General features: G+C 45.9%; 2 protein-coding genes across 3 annotated transcripts in view; both read right to left on the minus strand.

The window, feature by feature from the left end:
* Positions 1-709: 709 nt before the first annotated feature.
* LOC134305433 (zinc finger protein OZF-like) lies at positions 710-5,664 on the minus strand. 2 transcript variants are annotated; one of them, XM_062990142.1, is made up of 6 exons: positions 5,500-5,664; positions 4,985-5,098; positions 4,354-4,884; positions 4,113-4,180; positions 3,838-4,028; positions 710-2,643 (listed from the first exon to the last, which is right to left on the minus strand). In XM_062990142.1, exons 3-6 carry the CDS (start codon positions 4,375-4,377, stop codon positions 1,337-1,339), a joined length of 1,590 nt encoding a protein of 529 aa, XP_062846212.1. In that variant the 5' UTR covers positions 4,378-4,884; positions 4,985-5,098; positions 5,500-5,664; the 3' UTR covers positions 710-1,336. The 2 variants fall into 2 exon arrangements, with proteins under 2 accessions (XP_062846212.1, XP_062846213.1); XM_062990143.1 differs by lacking the exons at positions 4,354-4,884; positions 4,985-5,098; positions 5,500-5,664 and adding an exon at positions 4,263-4,349.
* Positions 5,665-6,596: 932 nt separating this feature from the next.
* The window catches only part of LOC134305428 (arf-GAP with Rho-GAP domain, ANK repeat and PH domain-containing protein 1), a 15,345-nt gene continuing 4,506 nt past the window's right edge, over positions 6,597-17,435 (minus strand). The window contains exons 7-24 of the mRNA XM_062990134.1: positions 16,139-16,199; positions 15,725-15,845; positions 14,797-14,954; positions 14,590-14,696; positions 14,294-14,493; positions 14,035-14,120; positions 13,765-13,947; positions 12,798-12,960; positions 12,041-12,085; positions 11,806-11,929; positions 11,504-11,603; positions 11,227-11,422; positions 9,184-9,229; positions 8,823-9,001; positions 8,319-8,528; positions 7,690-7,795; positions 7,068-7,215; positions 6,597-6,830 (exon numbers count right to left, since the gene is read on the minus strand). Of these exons, the coding sequence (XP_062846204.1) occupies positions 6,783-6,830; positions 7,068-7,215; positions 7,690-7,795; positions 8,319-8,528; positions 8,823-9,001; positions 9,184-9,229; positions 11,227-11,422; positions 11,504-11,603; positions 11,806-11,929; positions 12,041-12,085; positions 12,798-12,960; positions 13,765-13,947; positions 14,035-14,120; positions 14,294-14,493; positions 14,590-14,696; positions 14,797-14,954; positions 15,725-15,845; positions 16,139-16,199 (2,281 nt within the window). The 3' untranslated portion in view covers positions 6,597-6,782. The remainder of the gene's footprint in view (positions 6,831-7,067; positions 7,216-7,689; positions 7,796-8,318; positions 8,529-8,822; positions 9,002-9,183; positions 9,230-11,226; positions 11,423-11,503; positions 11,604-11,805; positions 11,930-12,040; positions 12,086-12,797; positions 12,961-13,764; positions 13,948-14,034; positions 14,121-14,293; positions 14,494-14,589; positions 14,697-14,796; positions 14,955-15,724; positions 15,846-16,138; positions 16,200-17,435) is intronic.

Consider the following 17,435-nt stretch of genomic DNA (forward strand, 5'->3'; position numbering starts at 1 on the left):
CTACACAGATGAATCTCTGTATTACTGTTTGGTTACACCAGACTCCGGAACATTCAAATCAACAAATGATTTTAATTACCACAGTAAATAGTGGTAACACATGGTTTTATCATTAACATAATGACATACATAAGTGTCAAATTAAATAATTATAAAATAAAAATGTATCTGCACATAATTACTCTATTAACGGCCTACAAAAATCTCCTGTAGCCCCGTCTTTACTTTAGCCATCTGTATATTGGGTCTCAACTCTTATGTATTAAGCATAATGCTTAATACAGAGCAAAATTATTCAACATACAAAACTCCAAGTTGTAGCCAATTAATAATAATTAATAATCAAACACTTAAAACGTTTCTAAAACTCCCAGAGTGGCGCTCAGGCAGGACATTGGCGCAACACACTAGTGCTATTTATACAGTCGTTATTATCGTTATATTACCGTCGTGTCGTCTTACTATTTTTGACTTTCTGTGTGGAGTTTGCATGTTCTCCCCATGTCCGCACTGGTTTCCTCCCACAGTACAGAGGCGTGTAAGTGAGGTGAATTGGAGAGACTAAATTGTCTATGACTGTGTTTAATATAACCTGTGAACTGATGAATCTTGTGTAAGCAGTAACTACCGTTCCAGTCATGAATGGAACCAAAGTGTAAAACATCACATTACAATTATAATAAACAAACTATTTTTGACTAAGCAGATCTTCAGAAACCCACACCAGCACAGATTTTATTTATTGTTTTGAAAACAGAAGTTTGTTCCAGTTATTCAGTTCCGTTATTCTGACCATGGAAAAATCTCATCCTAACCTGGGAATCTAATTCTAACATTTATTCACCTTTATTAACTGCTTCATGATCATAAAAATTTTACTCCGATCAGCCACAACTGTCAGTTCTTGAAGTTGATGTGTTGGAAGCATGATAACTAGAGCTGGATCAGAACATCTCCAACACAGCAGGTTTTGCAAAGCATTTCCAGCATGCAGTGGTACCCACCAACAGTGGTCTGAGGAACGATAATTTGGATTAAAGTGCCAGACAGATGCATCACTGTGAATATAAAGCATAATTAGTACATCAGCATGGAAAGCACCAGCCATGTCCTTCATCCCAGCATCACGGTGAGGTAGCCTGGGAGCATGTTGAGCTGGAGAGACGTGGTGGAGGTTGTAATGGTCAATTGACATGTCATGCCACCAATATAAATCTATCAGTTTGTTTTGTTCACATCTTTTCACCAGTAATACTTCATAGTTCACTTCTCACCAAGAAGTTAAAACCAGTAACATGAGATTCTAATCCCAGTCCAAGACAACAGGCAGTTCATATCAGGAGCAACTGGCTGAGCTGGAACACTTGTGGCTCCTTAAGGTTCCTGAATACGGAAAACTCTTTCCACAGTCTGAGCAGTAGTACGGTTTCTCTCCGGTGTGAGTGCGCTGGTGCTTTTGGAGATGACACTGTTGAGTAAAACTCCTGCCGCACTCCGAGCACTGATACGGTTTCTCTCCGGTGTGAACGCGCTGGTGTATTTTGAGATGGCTCTTGTGAGAAAAACTCATTTCGCACAGGGAGCAGGGATACGGCTTCTCTCCGGTGTGAATGCGCTGGTGCACTTTAAGGTTATTGCTGTTTGAAAAACACTTGTCACACTGTGAGCACCGATACGGTTTCTCTCCTGTGTGAATGCGCTGGTGCACATGAAGGCTACCCATGCGGGAAAACCTTTTCCCACACTCCGAGCACTGATGCGGCTTCTCCCCGGTGTGAGTGAGCTGGTGCTTTTGGAGAGAACCTCTTTCACTGAAACTCTTCCCGCACTCTGAGCACTGATGCGGTTTCTCTCCAGTGTGAACGCGCTGGTGTATTTGAAGACTACTTGGGCAAGAGAATCTCTTTCCACACTGTAAGCACTGACACAGGTCCTCTCCGGTGTGAATGCGCTGGTGTTTTTGGAGATGACTCTTTTGAGTGAAACCCTTCCCACACTGTGAGCACTGATACGGTTTCTGTCCGGTGTGAATGTGCTGGTGTATCTGAAGACTAGCCATGCGGGAAAACCTCTTCTCACAGTGCGAGCACTGAAATGGTTTCTCCCCGGTGTGAATGCGCTGGTGCATGAGAAGAGTACCAGTGCAGGAGAAGCTCCTCCCACATTGTGAGCAGCAGTATGGTTTCTCTCCAGTGTGAATGCGCTGGTGTATCTGAAGACTAGCCATGCGTGAAAAGCTCTTTCCACACTGCGAGCACTGGTGCGGCTTCTCTCCGGTGTGAGTGTACTGGTGCTGCTGGAGGTGACTCTCTCGGTTAAAGCTCTTGTCACACAGTGAGCACTGATACGGTCGCTCCCCGGTGTGAATGTGCTGGTGCTGTTGAAGATGACTCCTGACAGTAAAACTCTTCCCACAGTCTGTGCACTGGTAGTTTTTATTCTGCAGGTGTTTGTGGAAGCTGTCGGTGCTACTGAAGCTCGTGGTGGGTATCAGAGTTTGGTAACGGATCTCCCCCACGTTCAGGAGTCTCACGTACTCCTCGTAGTGGCTCCTCCTGATGTGCTTGTGCAGGTAGATTTGAGATGTAAAGGAAAGTGGACACAGGGAGCAGGAGAAGACTCGCAGCAGGACGTCGTTCAGGACTGAAATGAAAACAGGAAAGAAAAATGGAGCATCAGGAACCACCTGACAGCTCTATCAGATTACCCTCTCACATACAGGACATCATTAACCAGACCAAACCCGCTGCTACTGACTACCTACCGCAAGATACAAACAGCAATCAAAGGATCTTCTGGAGGGATCCTTTAGGGCAGTGGATCACTGAAGGATACTGAGGAGGTACCACTAGTGGGTAGCGTTACTAAGTCTCTGAAGATTAAACTAGTACTCTAGAGCCTGCAGGAATAATTGGGAGCTGAGGTGACTTGCTATGCTTGTTAAATTATGCCAGCGCAACACCAGATTTATTCTTAAATTAGACGGTTGGAAGGAACTCGAGCTCCTCCAAAAACAGCAGATTAATTAAGCAGTAATGTGGATGTTTTTAGTAATATCCTGTCGTAGCTTCTGGCTCTCTGCCCACACATACCAATTTCAATCAACCCTTCAGGTGAGCATGTTCAGGTGAGAAGTATGGTGAGGTGGATCCATGAATGACGCCACCTTTGTGTACTGAATCTCTGCTAATCACTTATACACCTTCACTCTAGTTGTTTATGCTCATAACATTGTTATAACGTGTTCTAATAACTGCGTCATTACCAATGCAGTATTTAGTTCCTGTTCTGGAACCTGTGAACTAGACACACACACACACACGCCTTAAATCCAGCGGAGTAAACAGAAGTGTGTTGATGAACCCTTGCCTCGGTGTTGTCTTTTTATCAAACGGTATTTTCAGCACAACAGAAAGCCGGCCTTCCTTAAACTATTGCACTCGTACGTTCCCAGTAATGACTGGTTCCGTTCAGCAGGTCCCATAAATGCAGATCTGAACCTCGTTAGTGATGATTGTGATGATACCCACCAGCTCTCTACCTGACCACCTACACGCCCACATTCCTCCACATTACCTACCACTCATCTAGAATCTTCTAACGTCTCTGCTGCTGTTCTGTACACTGATATAGTCGGTCTTAGCTAATGTACTTACACAGCTAGCTCTCACTAATGTGCTATCACATAATGAGCTGCTTCCTTATATACATATAAACATTGCAACTTCATCAGTATCAACTTTCCATCAATACTGTACTGAGCTTAAGAAATCATAAAATCAGAAAGACATTAAAAACGAGCCAAACATGCTTAAAACCCCAGTGTTAGGAACGAACCGTGTGTGGAGCACTTTCTGTTCCAGAGGAAATCAAACACACTGCTGAGATCTTTAGCGTAGTCCTCACTGTACCACACCAAGAGCTCCTGTCCTGCTCTGATGGCTCGACAGCAGCGGTAGAAAATTCCCCCTCGATACTGAAACGCCACCAGATTCTGTTCTTCATCGTTACGAGCACAATTCACAAACCTGATGGAGAACCAACACAAAGCTTCAATGATGCTTCTACACCAGGAGGAAGGAGGAAGCCCAGTTCACTCGTGTCCTTCTCACCTCATCCAGTTGGCGTGTGTCTCTCTCTTGGCATCTATGTAGCCCTCACCCTGCCCACTCCTGTAGATCTGCAAAAAGAGAAGAGGAGCACTCAAGAACATCAAGTGGCTCCAACATGAGAAGAGGAGAGCACACAACCTTGTGGTTCACCTGCACTCATCATTTCATTAGCTGGGACAGAACCCATCCAGTCCAATATTCTTCATGTTCACAAGAGATTTAGACATTTTTAACATCTCACCACCCACGAGTAGCTGCTGTTCATGGCTTCCTCTTTCTCCACCACTTCTCCCTGGTAGGCTCCAAAATGGGCACCGACTGGTACCGTCTGGCCGGTATTAAACACTCCCAGACCGGCATCAGGAACAGCAGACTCTCCGAGCTCCAGACCTGCTGGAAGGGTTCGTCTGGCTCGCTGGCCGCTGCCCGTGGGAACAGGAGTATCAGGGATGAAGAGAGGTGGACCATGAAGCTCACACTTGTTGAAGAAGAACGATCTGCACTCCTCACAGTCTGGAAGGACAGAACACAAGCACCAATCAGAGGCACGAGCTCCATCTGAAGCCACTTCCTGCTGTAGGTGTAGTGCACTACATAGGGCGTGTCATCATCACAACTCCAGACTGCTTTCTAACGGGTCCTGTAGTCTTACAGAGGATCTCGTCTTCTTCGGGTTCTTCTTCTTTAACGCAGATAATATTCAGACCGGTACGAAGGTCGTCTCCGTGATCGTAGCTCTTCGGCTCCTGCGTCTCTTCCTTCACAGCGCCACCTAACGTTCACACCGACAGAAGATCACCCCCACTGTCCAAAAGCACCAGACACCACATTTATTTCCACTCTCCATCTTTCTATGGAGCAACCAGACTTACAGCTGCTGAGCTTCTCCTGGAATCCTCCGTTCTGTTGCTCCACAGGGGTGACAGGGTGTCCCACAGAGCCTGGTGCACCTCCATCTAAAGTGCTACCGTCCTCCATCTTCAGATCTTCATGAAGCAAACCAGCAAATCACAATAAACACAGATTAGGAGAGAAAGATAAAAACATGATATATTTATACTGTCAATCATTCTTCTAATACACTGTGTAGTGCACTATGTAGGGTTTATAATCGTTATTCTAGTGCACTATGTAGTGCACTATGTAGGGATTATAATCGTTATTCTAATACACTGTGTAGTGCACTATGTAGGGTTTATAATCGTTATTCTAATACACTATGTAGTGCACTATGTAGGGCTTATAATCGTTATTCTAATACACTATGTAGTGCACTATGTAGGGTGTATAATCGTTATTCTAATACACTATGTAGTGCACTATGTAGGGAGGATGAATGGATTTGGGATGCTAACTTTTAGCCGTTAGCTGTTGCAGTGTAACTTACCTTGTACGTTTAAAGCAGAACAGAGATATAGCTCCTTAAATCCTCATATTTTTATAAATAGCATATTTTATATTAAAATTATTCATATTCAACTGTTATAATAAATAAATAAAATGTAAATATAGAAATATTTCATCAGGAACTTAGACGAGCTGCTGCTACAATCGTTCTTCTTCACGGCGCTGTTGGTTTGTGGTGCATCGGCGCCTCCTTCTGTTCTGCGGTGGAACTGTAAGGGGGAAGTTGGTGGTGAACAGACTTGAAAATTTAACTTATTTATTTATTTATTTATTTTAATAACCGCTCAGAATCACCGAGACTTTATTCATGAGACTTTTTAATGCTTTGGGAACTGAGGACAGTTCTTTTTTGTTTTCTTATGTATTTTTCATAACATTTAATAGAAACGTTTTAATGTAAATGTGTTGAGAGAGGTTATAATGGAGACACAAACCGATCACTTACAGTCCAAGTCCACATGGAATCAGGATGATCAAGGGCGGCTCCTTTAGCCTCTGCTGACCTGAGGCTCCAAGCAGCAAGATGATTTGTGGAGGCCGTTCAGTCGGTTTAAAGAACCTTTTCAGTTCATGTTCTAAACAGGGAAAACTCTGTCCACAGTCTAAGCATTCATTTTTCATTTCCAGCGATTAAGTGAAGTAATTTCTCTAGTAATCAAATGGTTGCTAGTTTTAGTCCCACCTCTGGTAGATGCAACTGTTGGGCCCTTGAGCAAGGCCCTACAGTCACAGTTGTTATTTGTGAATAAGCAGACTTTTGCAGTAATCAGGTCTGATCTGATTAATCAGATTTAAAGCTGCAGATTCACTGACATTTTTTATTCAAGTAAATAAAGAAATATTTATCAGACGAGCTGCAGCTGTTTCTCTCCGCGCTGGTGTTTATGTTCCACAGTGGAAATGCAACAAACTTAAAACAATTATTTAATTTTGTAATTATTGTGGGTCAAAAATATATAGACACAAACCTAAATAATGAATGTTGTGGAGTGACCTCCAGATTCTTTGTGCTCATGTAAATGTGGTTAGTTTGACTTAATGATTAAAACGATTCTGATTCTGTTCAGATTTCAGGTGTTTATTGTTACAGTATAAAATATTAAAGCTGCAGTTACAGCGAGAGTCTCGTTCTGAGCATAAATACTTCTGAACATCATCATTCATTCATCACAGTAATGTTTATGCACACAGAAAGAGAAGCTGTACATTTATTAAAGAATAAAAGTGTTTTCATGTCTCCAGATGACGACTTTTCTTCATCCATTAGAAAACCGTGATCATTTCCTTCTGCAATGCAGCTTCTTCTGAACTCTACACACATTTAAAATGATTATTAATCCAGGTTTATAATCACAACGTTTAATAAAATGATCAGAATTTACAAAAACGTTCACAAACTCTATTTATATTCCAACCAGCCAACACATTAATGATTAATATTTTATAAAGATGGAGGATGTGAGGGATCTGTTAGATGTTTTTGTTTTGTTTATCATCTGATCTGTTTGTTCTGTTTGCTTGGATGCAGAAGATGCTGCAGGTTCTTACCAGGAAGATGAGCGCGTGGTGGACGATGAGCTCCTCGGTGAGCTGCACCACGGTTGGGTTCATGGCTAATTCCTGGAAGAGCGTGGGTACAAACACCAGCGCCAGGTTATGAGCCGTCATCCTGTTAACCTGACTGTGCAGCTGAACTCTGTAAACACACGATACGGTGAAATACACAGAGGAACAAAACGTCATCCATCACAGCTTCTTCAGAAGATCCACACGGAGGTGAAGAACCAGAAGAACAACCCAAACATATATAATATGTATATGATGTATACTATATGGCCAAAAGTGTATGGTCGCCCCTCCTAACTCTTCAGTTCAGGTGTTTCAGACACACCTGAACTAAAGGCTGTGTTTAGGGAAGTTTAGGGAAGGCCGTGTCTTGTTCTGTGCACAAAATCAAGGTTGATAAAGAAAAGCTTTGGTTTGAGGAGCTGCTGAACCTTCTTCAACACTGATGAACACGTCAAGCTCGGGTTTCAGCCCCTGACCTCACATGTACTCTTTTAATTCCATCTTTCCCCTCACAGTGATGCTTATAGTTCTGTGTCCACATACTTTTGGCCCAGCAGTGCACATGTGCAGAATGGTGAGATGGGTGTGGTGGGTTTCTCACATGTAGAGATGGTTGAGGAGGGCCGACAGCGTGGCTCTGTTATCAGGAGGAAGAAGCTTCACCAGACGCTGATACTCCTGAAGCCTCAGACTTAAATCCTCCTGCACTGAAAACACAGACATCAAATCATTCACCCGCACCTCCTCGTCTCCTCTCTGTACCATAAACTTCCCCCGTCAATCCTCACCAGCCTGCCAGTCCCTGCTGCTAAAAAGCATGCAGCTACCACCAGCATATTTCACAGTAGGATGGGGTTACCGGGTGGGCTGATGTGCTTTATCAGATTCAAGTTCATTTTGGTGCAACAGCCACAAATTTCCTTTCTAGCTGTTTGACCAAGTTAAGAGTGCCGGCCTGATCTATGCAGCTTGGCTGTATTTTTACATGTTCTCATCTTGTTCAGTATAGGCTGAACTGTGTACTGAGCTCTGAGGCCTGGTTGACATTTCTGAGTAGTTCCTACCATAATAACAGACTCCACAAAGAGTTGAACTGCTTGTCCTAAACAAACTAACAGATGATGCAGATGTTCTGACTCGGCTGTTGAGCGAGTGTAGCTTCACTAAACGGCCAAAAGTAAGTGGACGCCTGACCGAGAGCGCGTCCTGAACCTTCTGGGTTGTTGTTACCTGACGCCTCGACCCAGCCGCGCCTCTCAGACGGACGAATGAGCTCCGGTTCCTGTCGGAGGAAATGCTTCAGCGCTCCCGCCACGTTCAGTATCGAGTCTTCATCTGTCTCCAAAACCGTTTCTGCTGGAGACGCCTGTAGCTTCTCCACCAGCTTAGAGATCTTAGTGACCATTCCACAGCAGCGGTACAGACCCTCCACCTTCAGACCTGTTCCACACACACACACACAGTGTGTTAATGTGTCTTAACGTGTGACTGTCGGGACGTGAGGAGCCTCGTGGACTGAAGCTGAAGGTGTTTGTTTCTCACCGTACTGCGTGATGTGTGAGATGCAGCGCTGTGTGAGGTGTGGGAGTTGGTGAGAGTGTGGGAGTGGGTGAGGGTGGTGTGGGTGAGGGTGTTTGTTTCTCACCGTACAGCGTGATGTGTGAGATGCAGCACAGTGTGAGGGTGTGGGAGTGGGTGAGGGTGTGGGAGTGGGTGAGGGTGTTTGTTTCTCACCGTACAGCGTGATGTGTGAGATGCAGCGCTCCAGCTGAGGAGAAACTGAGCCGCTGATCCCCACAGGAAGTTTGTACATGGACTGATGATTCCACTTCCTCTCTGTGGAGGCTGCTGTGGAGAGCATGGAGTAAAATCTGCTGCAGTTCTGCTCGTGCTGGAACTGAAGATGCACCGTTCTGCAGGAGAGGAGACGAATGATCTGCACTGAATTATGAACTCATGGTGGCGCTGTAGAGAGAGCCCATACTCCTGTCCTCTGGAGCTCACAGGGGCGTGGCCCCGGGCCCCTCCTCAGCCAGCGAGCACAGAGAACTAAAGTCAATCCAAAATTTCAAAAGGGTAAAAAGTTTTTACTCACTTTCCAGCTGCGGTTACATCGATGGTTTTCTCAGTCTCACGCAGGTCTGCAAAAAACACAACACGAGCACATTTCACTAATCCAACACCAGTGTTCTATAAACATTCAGCCCAGGGGCCCCGAATAATTGAGGGCCCCGGATTGGCTGTTTTATTTATTTTTTATTTTGTTAGTTATTTTGGTTAATAGGAATGGGGGGAAGCTTACAAACCAATGATTTTGTAAATCATTTACCCGTTATTCATATTTCTGACTGTTGATTGGCCAGATAAACTCTAATGAGCTGCTGTAATTCTGATTGGTGGTTTCAGTTAAGCAACGTGAACGTTAGAGCTAGTATGTGAGTGACATTCAGCTCAGCCAATCAGAATGCAGCACCAGGTTTATACACGTGTGCTCGGATGTTCTGCAGTTAGTTTTGTATATGAGACTGGCATTATGGTCCCAGCATTAAAGTTCAGGTTCTGGAGCTCGGTGGTCTAAAGTGCTGTAACGCTCACTGAGGTCCTGACTAAACAGTTAAAGTGACTCGACTCTGTCGTGTGTGTTTATTCCCACACCTCCACCACCGCACAGCAACAGACCAGTAACATCCCCACCGGACAGCGGCTATTATTTTTTGTACTGGGGCCCATGAGCTCCTAGTTACGCCACTGAAGTCTGTTGTCTTGCATTGTGTACTGATTTTATGAAAACTATACGTGGGGGCCCTGGGCCCACAGGCAGGTTAAATCGCCTCTGGGTGTGAGTGTGGGTGTGGGTGGGTTTGGGAGTGGAGAGGATTTACTCACTGTACTGTGTTTGCTGGTTCAGGGTGACGGTGCTGCAGGGTGGTGTTGATGTTGGTGGTGGTGTGGGTGTGGATGGTGTGGGTGGTAGTGGGTGAGGGTGTGGGAGTGGAGAGGTTTCACTCACTGTACTGTGTTTGCTGGTTCAGGGTGACGGTGCTGCAGGGTGGTGTTGATGTTGGTGGTGGTGTGGGTGTGGATGGTGTGGGTGGTAGTGGGTGAGGGTGTGGGAGTGGGAGTGGAGAGGTTTCACTCACTGTACTGTGTTTGCTGGTTCAGGGTGACGGTGCTGCAGGGTGGTGTTGATGTTGGTGGTGGTGTGGGTGTGGATGGTGTGGGTGGTAGTGGGTGAGGGTGTGGGAGTGGGAGTGGGAGTGGAGAGGTTTCACTCACTGTACTGTGTTTGCTGGTTCAGGGTGACGGTGCTGCAGGGTGGTGTTGATGTTGGTGGTGGTGTGGGTGTGGATGGTGTGGGTGGTAGTGGGTGAGGGTGTGGGAGTGGGAGTGGAGAGGTTTCACTCACTGTACTGTGTTTGCTGGTTCAGGGTGACGGTGCTGCAGGGTGGTGTTGATGTTGGTGGTGGTGTGGGTGTGGGTGGTAGTGGGTGTGGGTGTGGGAGTGGGAGTGGAGAGGTTTCACTCACTGTACTGTGTTTGCTGGTTCAGGGTGACGGTGCTGCAGGGTGGTGTTGATGTTGGTGGTGGTGTGGGTGTGGATGGTGTGGGTGGTAGTGGGTGTGGGAGTGGAGAGGTTTCACTCACTGTACTGTGTTTGCTGGTTCAGGGTGACGGTGCTGCAGGGTGGTGTTGATGTTGGTGGTGGTGTGGGTGTGGATGGTGTGGGTGGTAGTGGGTGTGGGAGTGGGAGTGGGAGTGGAGAGGTTTCACTCACTGTACTGTGTTTGCTGGTTCAGGGTGACGGTGCTGCAGGGTGGTGTTGATGTTGGTGGTGGTGTGGGTGTGGGTGGTAGTGGGTGTGGGAGTGGAGAGGTTTCACTCACTGTACTGTGTTTGCTGGTTCAGGGTGACGGTGCTGCAGGGTGGTGTTGATGTTGGTGGTGGTGTGGGTGTGGATGGTGTGGGTGGTAGTGGGTGTGGGAGTGGGAGTGGAGAGGTTTCACTCACTGTACTGTGTTTGCTGGTTCAGGGTGACGGTGCTGCAGGGTGGTGTTGATGTTGGTGGTGGTGTGGGTGTGGATGGTGTGGGTGGTAGTGGGTGTGGGAGTGGGAGTGGGAGTGGAGAGGTTTCACTCACTGTACTGTGTTTGCTGGTTCAGGGTGACGGTGCTGCGTGGGCTGTTGGGCTGAGACGGGAAAATGAAAACCTCGCCGGGGCGGATCAGGGCCCAAACCTCGGCGTGCTGGAGTCCACGCCCCTCCCTCAGGTACACCTGAGATATAGCCATCGCCCCCTCCAGATCCCTCTCGTCCGGCTGCCCTGGAACCAACACCTGCACAGAGAGGGTCGGTCCTGGTGAACATTATTATCACCATGGTGATGGCGAGGTCACTGATGGGTGGGTCTCACTCACCTTAATGACGTGCAGCAGGTGGGTTTGCAGCGACTGTTGTGTGTCTGTGTTGCAGATCAGAGTGTTCGACAGAGTCAAGATCTCGAACTCATGAGTCTCCCTGCAACACACACACATCCGATTACACACCACATCTGGATTTAGATCCGTCATACAGTGGTGGGGGTGCTGGTTTTTCTCTTGGGGGACACCAGCACCCCCACCACTGTATGACGGATCTAAATCCAGATGTGGACCAAAGCAGCTTCCAGCGTTTGTCAGGAACAGCTGGAGCAGTGAGATGAATCGGAACGTCTCCTCACCCTGCAGACCGATCGAACACGGCGATGACCTCCCGCAGGTCCAGCACGTCACACGCCGCCGACTCGTTCTCACGAGAGAACAAGAAACGTTCCTCATCCAACCGGCCATGGAGCTCCTCCAGACCTACACACACACACACACACACACATGAGTACACACCGTTACACACACACACACACACACACACACACACACTTGTGTAGTTTGGGGCGTGGTGAGGGGTGTCAGTGTTACCTGTCTCTTCCTCCTTCTGTCTCACCTGCCTAAAATCCGGAACGTCTGTCAAATATCAACACAGAAAAAAACCAATCAGAAAAATCTGTGCTAGCATTGTGGTTAAGGTTGTGGGTTTAAATCCCAGCGCTGAGAGAATGGAAGTGGGCGTGGCTTTTGAGTCGAGTTTGAAGGAACTGCTTTACCTAACTCTATCTGCTGTGTTACTTCAGTTCCAGAAGAGTTGGGACTGGATCATGTTTACCTCCGTGTTCCATCACATTTCTTTTGTAGGAGTCAGGAGTGTACTGCAGGCAGGTCAGTCTAGCACCCCCCCCCCCGGTGTATAGTACATCCCTGTTTTTGTTAATGCAGTGACCAGCTGTGTTTAGTGACCAGTTTGTTGCAGTATTAATGAAGAGTTGATGTGATGATGCTGGAAACAGCTGGTTTTTAATGCAGCACCACCCGAAGGATGGAACAAAATGAACAGTCAGTAATGGTTTACAGCCAAAGGTTTATTTACATTCTCTGAGCTGTTTCATGATGTTATGCACTGTAGAGGGTAGAAAAATTATCTCTAGTATCTATAGTGTAAATGCAGGTCAGGATCATTTATAAGAATTTAAAATTCTGTCCCTGTTTTCTAAATAAAAAATAATATAATGGAGAATTCGAGCTGGTCGCTCAGACTGAACGGTGTGTTTAGATAAAATATTTGTAAATTGTGAATTATTATTATTATTTATTATTATTTATTTCGATGTTTCAGACTCACCTACAGACTCGTTGTGTCGGAGCAGCTCGGCCTGCAGAAGCTGACCAGCGTTTTCCGCCAGTGTGATGAGCGATGGACCCTCACCACCCGAAACTTTAGCTCCAGAACACAGGAGTGAGAGAGTCTCCTCCACATCAGCACCACACACCACCGCACACAGCCTCTACAATCACACAACAGAGAATCTCCTGCAGTTCCACTCACAACCACCAGGCGCCGCCAAAGACTCGCGGTAAATCAAATAAACACCCAGCACGGCATCAGGTCCGAACCAGAAAACTAGAGTCCGCTGTGTGTTAGAGTCTCAAACCTTTTACACCACCAGCACATCTGGATACATCTGACCCTCCAGGTACCACCAGGTACCACCTTTATTCCCGACATTATACTGCACAGAGAGTAAAGTCTTATTTAGGAACATGTTATTATTGACTGTAGTGCCTGAGCTGTTGTTTCCACTGAGCTCATGTACTGTTCCAAAGAACTCATCTTTATTTTTATAATCGTTCCTGTTTGTAGCCTCAACTGTAAAGTTTTTGAGCTATTTATCATTTTATCAGTTTAAGGTAAAATTACTTTGATCTCGTTCTTCGATTATCTTTCATGTTTTAGTAGATCCCCCCGCCCACCACCAGGGGGAGACTGGACTATAATTTAGGAATCGCTATGTTTGCGAATATTTAGTGTTTAATATTTTATATATAATATTAAATATCAAACTTAATATCTTAAATATTTAGGAATCAGCACAAAGTCAATTCGATTTCTATATAATAAAAATGCAGCTGAGTAGTTAAAAATGCTCAACACCACTGGGCGTGTCAGAGCGAGGGACGGTCCGACAGGATTTCTCATCACAGCACATGTACTGGAGAGGAAGGTGCTAGTCTGCAGCTCTCCTCAGCTAGAAGAGCAACAAATGAATTGTAATAAAGAAGCTCCTGGTGTTGGTTTGAAGGTGACTGACCTCGTTGAGCAGCGCCTGGCTGGTGGATAGTGGATGGACTTTGCAGTAAAGGCCTCTGCAGTACTTGTTGTTGATGAAGGCGGCGCGCTGGTCCTGAGGAGCATCGGGGAAGATCTGATGTTCCGCCGGGACGTTGTGAGCCCACACGTTATTAGCAGCTTTGTTTCCATAATTAACAAACAGCTGTAAATAAAAACATCTGTATTTAATCTTCTGTTAATCACGTAAAGGTGGGGGGGAGGGGGGTGTGTGGGGGTAACACCAACGCACCTCAATTAAAGGTTCGGTCCAAACCTTACTGTCCAGTTTCAGACCACGGACTTTAGATCTGCTGCTCCCCAGTGAGCGATGGACCCCTGAACAACAACAACAACCAACATCACAGATCAGAGCAGGAACGACCACTCTACCTCTGAGGGTGGGGGCGAGTGAGGGGGTAATTATGTTATTATGAAATCCCTCACATATCACCCCATATCACCCCCAAATCCCCCCATATCACCATGAGGATGAGTGATGAGGGACTGACCGGCGCAGGCCTCACAGACGACCATCAGCAGGTTAATGGACGCCCACTCGGGGTTCGGGCTTCCACAGTCAGCGCACACTTTATTCCAGGGACTGGACCAGAAACGCAGCGCCACCTCGCTGCAGGACAGGGCGTTACGGATCACCTGGTTCAGATGATCCAACCACGACTGCAGCTCTCGAGAGGAGTCGGCCGAGAAACTGAGAATAAAGAATTCACTTTAATCTGTTACTGTCAGTATCGTCATGGAGATTCCGAGGCGTCGGCAGAACACCGAACAGGAAGTGATGACGTACCTGAAGGTTTTGTAAGGTGTAACGAGGCTGAAGTTGTGGCGTCCGCTCAGCTTGACGGTGACGATGTTCATGGACAGAAGGTTCCTCCCGAGTCCCAGATTAAAGTCCTGCGGGTGTAAAGAGAAAACGGCGGCTTTTACCACATCATTCAGGAACACGCCGGGAGCCCCACCACCCCCTCGCCCCTCCTTTCACCCCCCCTCGTACCTCTCTGTTTTTGTAGATCCACAGGGTGTGGCCGCAGATGGCGGCGTACACTTTGCTCCGCGGCTCTCTGGTCAGTAGCGGGCCGTGGTGCGCCGGCGCCGGTGGCGGTTCCCGTCCGCGGGAGGCGAGGAGCGATGTGACCCAGCCCGTCTGCACAGCTGGAACCAGAGTGACCCGGTCAGGGTTACACACGTGGCCTGAGGGTGGCGCTGTACTGAATATTACTGGTTACACTCATCATGACCAGCTACAGCTGCTGACTTCTCTGTGACCGCATAAATATGACCAAGAGGGAACACCGACCCGTCCTAGACAGAAATTAATCAGAAATCCAGCTGGAACACTGCTGTCCACAGCCGAGCAGGCTTTCCATCCCCTACAATCTCAGTAATGATCTCAGGAGGAAAAGCTTTTGTGTTCGGTATAAAACCTGCTCGACTGTGGACAGTGACACATCAGACCTGTTTGTTTGTGGTTCCTGAATTACGTCTCAAATATTCAAACCAATTTCTGCTCTAGATGACATGGTGAGAGTTTAAGTTCTTCAGCTCGTAGCAAAAAGACCACTGTTCCACGTAGCTTTTAATGAGTGCAGTCAAACTCGCTTTATTTATATGGGCACAGAGAAACCAGTCATGAGGAATCAGGAGGAAACGACAGGAAGTTTTAAACGTTGGTCTCTGCAGGAATCAGTGACATACTCGCTGTGTCCAGGCGTCTATAAACTTTTGAATCTTGAGTGGAACATAAACATCGCTTACATCACTCACCGTGCTAATGCTAATGCTAACATTAATGCTAACGCTAAAAGTGAATGGTGTTAATGATGAATGAGATGAAACGATTGTGAGCAGCTCTCCGCTGTAGCTGCACTGCTGAGAAATGAAAGTGGACCGGGGGTGGAACCCTGAGGAACTCCTCTACTCACCCTCACTGTGAGCCATGAACTCCAGGTGCTTCTTGTGGAAGAAGAGGGTGAAGAGACCCTGATCATGCTGATGAATGTTGGTGATGCTGGAGACGTGAAATACGAGCACAGGAAATTTATCCTGTCAGAGAAACGAGAGAGAACGTCAGGAGGAACGTCAGGAACATCAGGAGGAATGTCAGGAGAAACGTCAGGAGGAATGTCAGGAACAACAGGAGGAACATCAGGAAGAACGTCATCACTTCTGCTAATGATTTATAAAGGAATGTAAGCAGGAAGTCATTCCTACAGAACAGGAAGTTCAGGTTATTGAGGGTAATCTGAGTGATCATGTGATTTGATGCCGGTCTGGCTGAGGTACGCGGATCAGGACTGCAGGGAGTTTCTCCTGAAGGAACCGGCTGAGCCACTCACCGAGCGTTTCTTCCACAGTGAGATCAGCTGACCATCAAACGTCACCCACAGAACCTGGTGCCTTCAGGAACACACACACACACACACACCACAATGAGGATACACACACACACACACACACACACACCACAATGAGGATACACACACACACACACACACACACACACACAGATAATATATACACAGATACACACACACACAGAGATAATATATACACAGATTCACACACACACACACACACAGATAATATATACACAGATACACACACACACAGAGATAATATATACACAGATTCACACACACACACACACACAGATAATATATACACAGATACACACACACACAGAGATAATATATACACAGATACACACACACACAGAGATAATATATACACAGATACACAAACACACACACACACACACAGATAATATATACACAGATTCACACACACACACAGATAATATATACACAGATACACACACACACAGATAATATATACACAGATACACACACACACAGAGATAATATATACACAGATACACACACACACACACACACACACACACACACAGATAATATATACACAGATTCACACACACACACAGAGATAATATATACACAGATTCACACACACACACACACACAGATAATATATACACAGATACACACACACACAGATAATATATACACAGATTCACACACACACACAGATAATATATACACAGATACACACACACACAGATAATATATACACAGATACACACACACACAGAGATAATATATACACAGATACACACACACACACACACACACACACACACACACACACACACAGATAATATATACACAGATTCACACACACACACACAGATAATATATACACAGATTCACACACACACACACACACAGATAATATATACACAGATACACACACACACACACAGATAATATATACACAGATTCACACACACACACACACACACAGATAATATATACACAGATTCACACACACACACAGATAATATATACACAGATTCACACACACACACACAGATAATATATACACAGATTCACACACACACACACACAGATAATATATACACAGATTCACACACACACACACACAGATAATATATACACAGATTCACACACACACACACAGAGATAATATATACACAGATTCACACACACACACACACACACAGATAATATATACACAGATACACACACACACAGAGATAATATATACACAGATTCACACACACACACAGAGATAATATATACACAGATTCACACA

This window comes from Trichomycterus rosablanca, unplaced genomic scaffold (genome assembly GCF_030014385.1).
Source record: "Trichomycterus rosablanca isolate fTriRos1 unplaced genomic scaffold, fTriRos1.hap1 scaffold_137, whole genome shotgun sequence".
NCBI classification, from domain to species: Eukaryota; Metazoa; Chordata; class Actinopteri; order Siluriformes; family Trichomycteridae; genus Trichomycterus; species Trichomycterus rosablanca.

Bases quoted from the DNA above. Each gene is read 5' to 3' on its own strand.
- LOC134305433 (XM_062990142.1), bottom strand. From the start codon at position 4,377: ATGAACAGCAGCTACTCGTGGGTG. The intron at 4,029-4,112 runs GTGAGAAGGACA...GTTCTCCATCAG, and splicing joins ACACACGCCAACTGGATGAG to GTTTGTGAATTGTGCTCGTA. The intron at 2,644-3,837 runs GTTCGTTCCTAA...TTTTCATTTCAG, and splicing joins CAGAAAGTGCTCCACACACG to TCCTGAACGACGTCCTGCTG.